General features: G+C 34.6%; 1 protein-coding gene across 2 annotated transcripts in view; it reads right to left on the minus strand.

Annotated features, from left to right (window-relative positions):
* LOC104723827 (pinoresinol reductase 2-like) overlaps nucleotides 1-1,732 on the minus strand; it is a 5,605-nt gene that overhangs the window by 3,319 nt on the left and 554 nt on the right. The window contains exons 2-5 of one of the 2 annotated variants that reach the window (XM_010442248.2): nucleotides 1,616-1,711; nucleotides 680-920; nucleotides 354-557; nucleotides 6-204 (exon numbers count right to left, since the gene is read on the minus strand). In XM_010442248.2, the coding sequence (XP_010440550.1) occupies nucleotides 44-204; nucleotides 354-557; nucleotides 680-920; nucleotides 1,616-1,711 (702 nt within the window). In that variant the 3' untranslated portion in view covers nucleotides 6-43. The remainder of the gene's footprint in view (nucleotides 1-5; nucleotides 205-353; nucleotides 558-679; nucleotides 921-1,615; nucleotides 1,712-1,732) is intronic. The other variant, XM_010442251.2, reaches the window with a different exon arrangement.

The following is a 1,732-nucleotide window of genomic DNA, read 5'->3' on the forward strand; positions in this document are numbered from 1 at the left end:
GATATGTTTTCCATATATGTATGTATTTTGGTTCAACCAAAAATCATACGAAAATTTTCAAATATTCATCCATGCGTGTGTACTTCACTTCTGGATAGAGTTTAGAAGCTTCTTCGTCGTCTCCGACTTCATGATCTGTGAGACAACCTTCGTAGTATATGTGATAGAAATGTCCTAATCCCGCTTGGTGCGCTATTTCCTTATCTGCATATACATAACTAACATTGTCACAATTGTTTAATAGAAAATAAATACTTAATCAGCCCATATTCAGCTCATTTCTCATAATGTAATGTAATCTCTAATCCACAATTTTTGTTTGGTTAGTACGATGATCGGACTTAATTAATTACCTTCAATGTCAGCAAGAAAGTCGTGTGCTGAAACATATGTCTTCTCCAATACTTTTCCGGTTAGTTTCTCCCATATTTGAACGAGTTCCAAATGTGTGAGAATGTTGTCGGCAGGTCTAACGTACACAGTTTTATTCATCGTTCGGGGATCATTAAGCGTCTTTGCGGTATATTTTGCCATATCATCTTCATCCACGAATATCACTAATAAAATGAATGGGAACACAAATGGTGAAAATAGATATTTTTGGTAACTATGAAATGGAAGCGATCCAAGTGATGAAATAAAATGAAATGAGTTTCGCATAAGATTTTATTCTTTTTACCTTTAACATTTCCATCTCCATAGATATCAACTCTTTTTTTGGGAGGCACCAAAGTTCCCATTTGAGATAAGTTCCCACCGAAGTATGCGGCAAAACAAGCGCCGACGAGGTATGTGTGGGGGATCCCCGCGGCTTCGATTGCATTTCGTACTTCCATTTTTTGTTCAAATGTTTCACTTCCTGGTGGCATTGCATGTCCCATACGCGAAGGATCCATTCCGAATTCTGATGGTAAAAAGCGCTGAAATGTTTCAACTTGTTAATATAGTTTATAAGTGTGAACAAAAAAAGAGTTAATAATCTACAAGTAGTTCATTAAACATATTCTAAACTTTTGTTTAAGCACAACGGACAAAAGCTAAGACCATCAACACTTTTATTTAAATACATGCGTCCGGATCAATAATTTAGTTAGTTGTTTGAATTGTTTTTAATTTAGTTTTTTAAAAACTGATTTTTTATTACTTAGAAAAGTTTTTGCATATCTTTTTGATCAATAATGTATTCAAACTTACTAAAACTTTCGTATCAGGAAGCCAAAAAGTGCGACTTTGTGATACACAATTATCTTGTAAATCTTTGAACGGATCTTACCTTTTCTAAGAAAATTATTTAAATTTCAATGAGTGTAGCCGAACTATGCCATTTTCAAAGATGCGTATGTCATGCAGACAGATGCATTGGACTTGTACACATAATAGTATTAATTTATATTGTTATATAGCTAGGTACCTAGCTATAATATCCGGTATTATAAATTACTTTGAACTTTGATGTAAAAGGGTGATAACTACATGCATGATGTATAACGGATATATGATTCAAACTCTACTATCAACTGAAATTTCACTGATAAGATTTATAATTTCATGAAACTGATATAGCTAGTGATGTATCAACATATATAAATACACATGTGGTTTTTTACTTCTTTACCTTGACGTTACCGGCCTCTTTGATGGCTTCGATCAGTTTGAGTTGAACGGGGATGTTGTGGGTGCGGAAATGGACGCCGGACATGGCGGAGACAACCACGTCGACTTGCTTTACGGC

Source organism: Camelina sativa, chromosome 11 (assembly GCF_000633955.1).
Source record: "Camelina sativa cultivar DH55 chromosome 11, Cs, whole genome shotgun sequence".
NCBI lineage: Eukaryota > Viridiplantae > Streptophyta > Magnoliopsida > Brassicales > Brassicaceae > Camelina > Camelina sativa.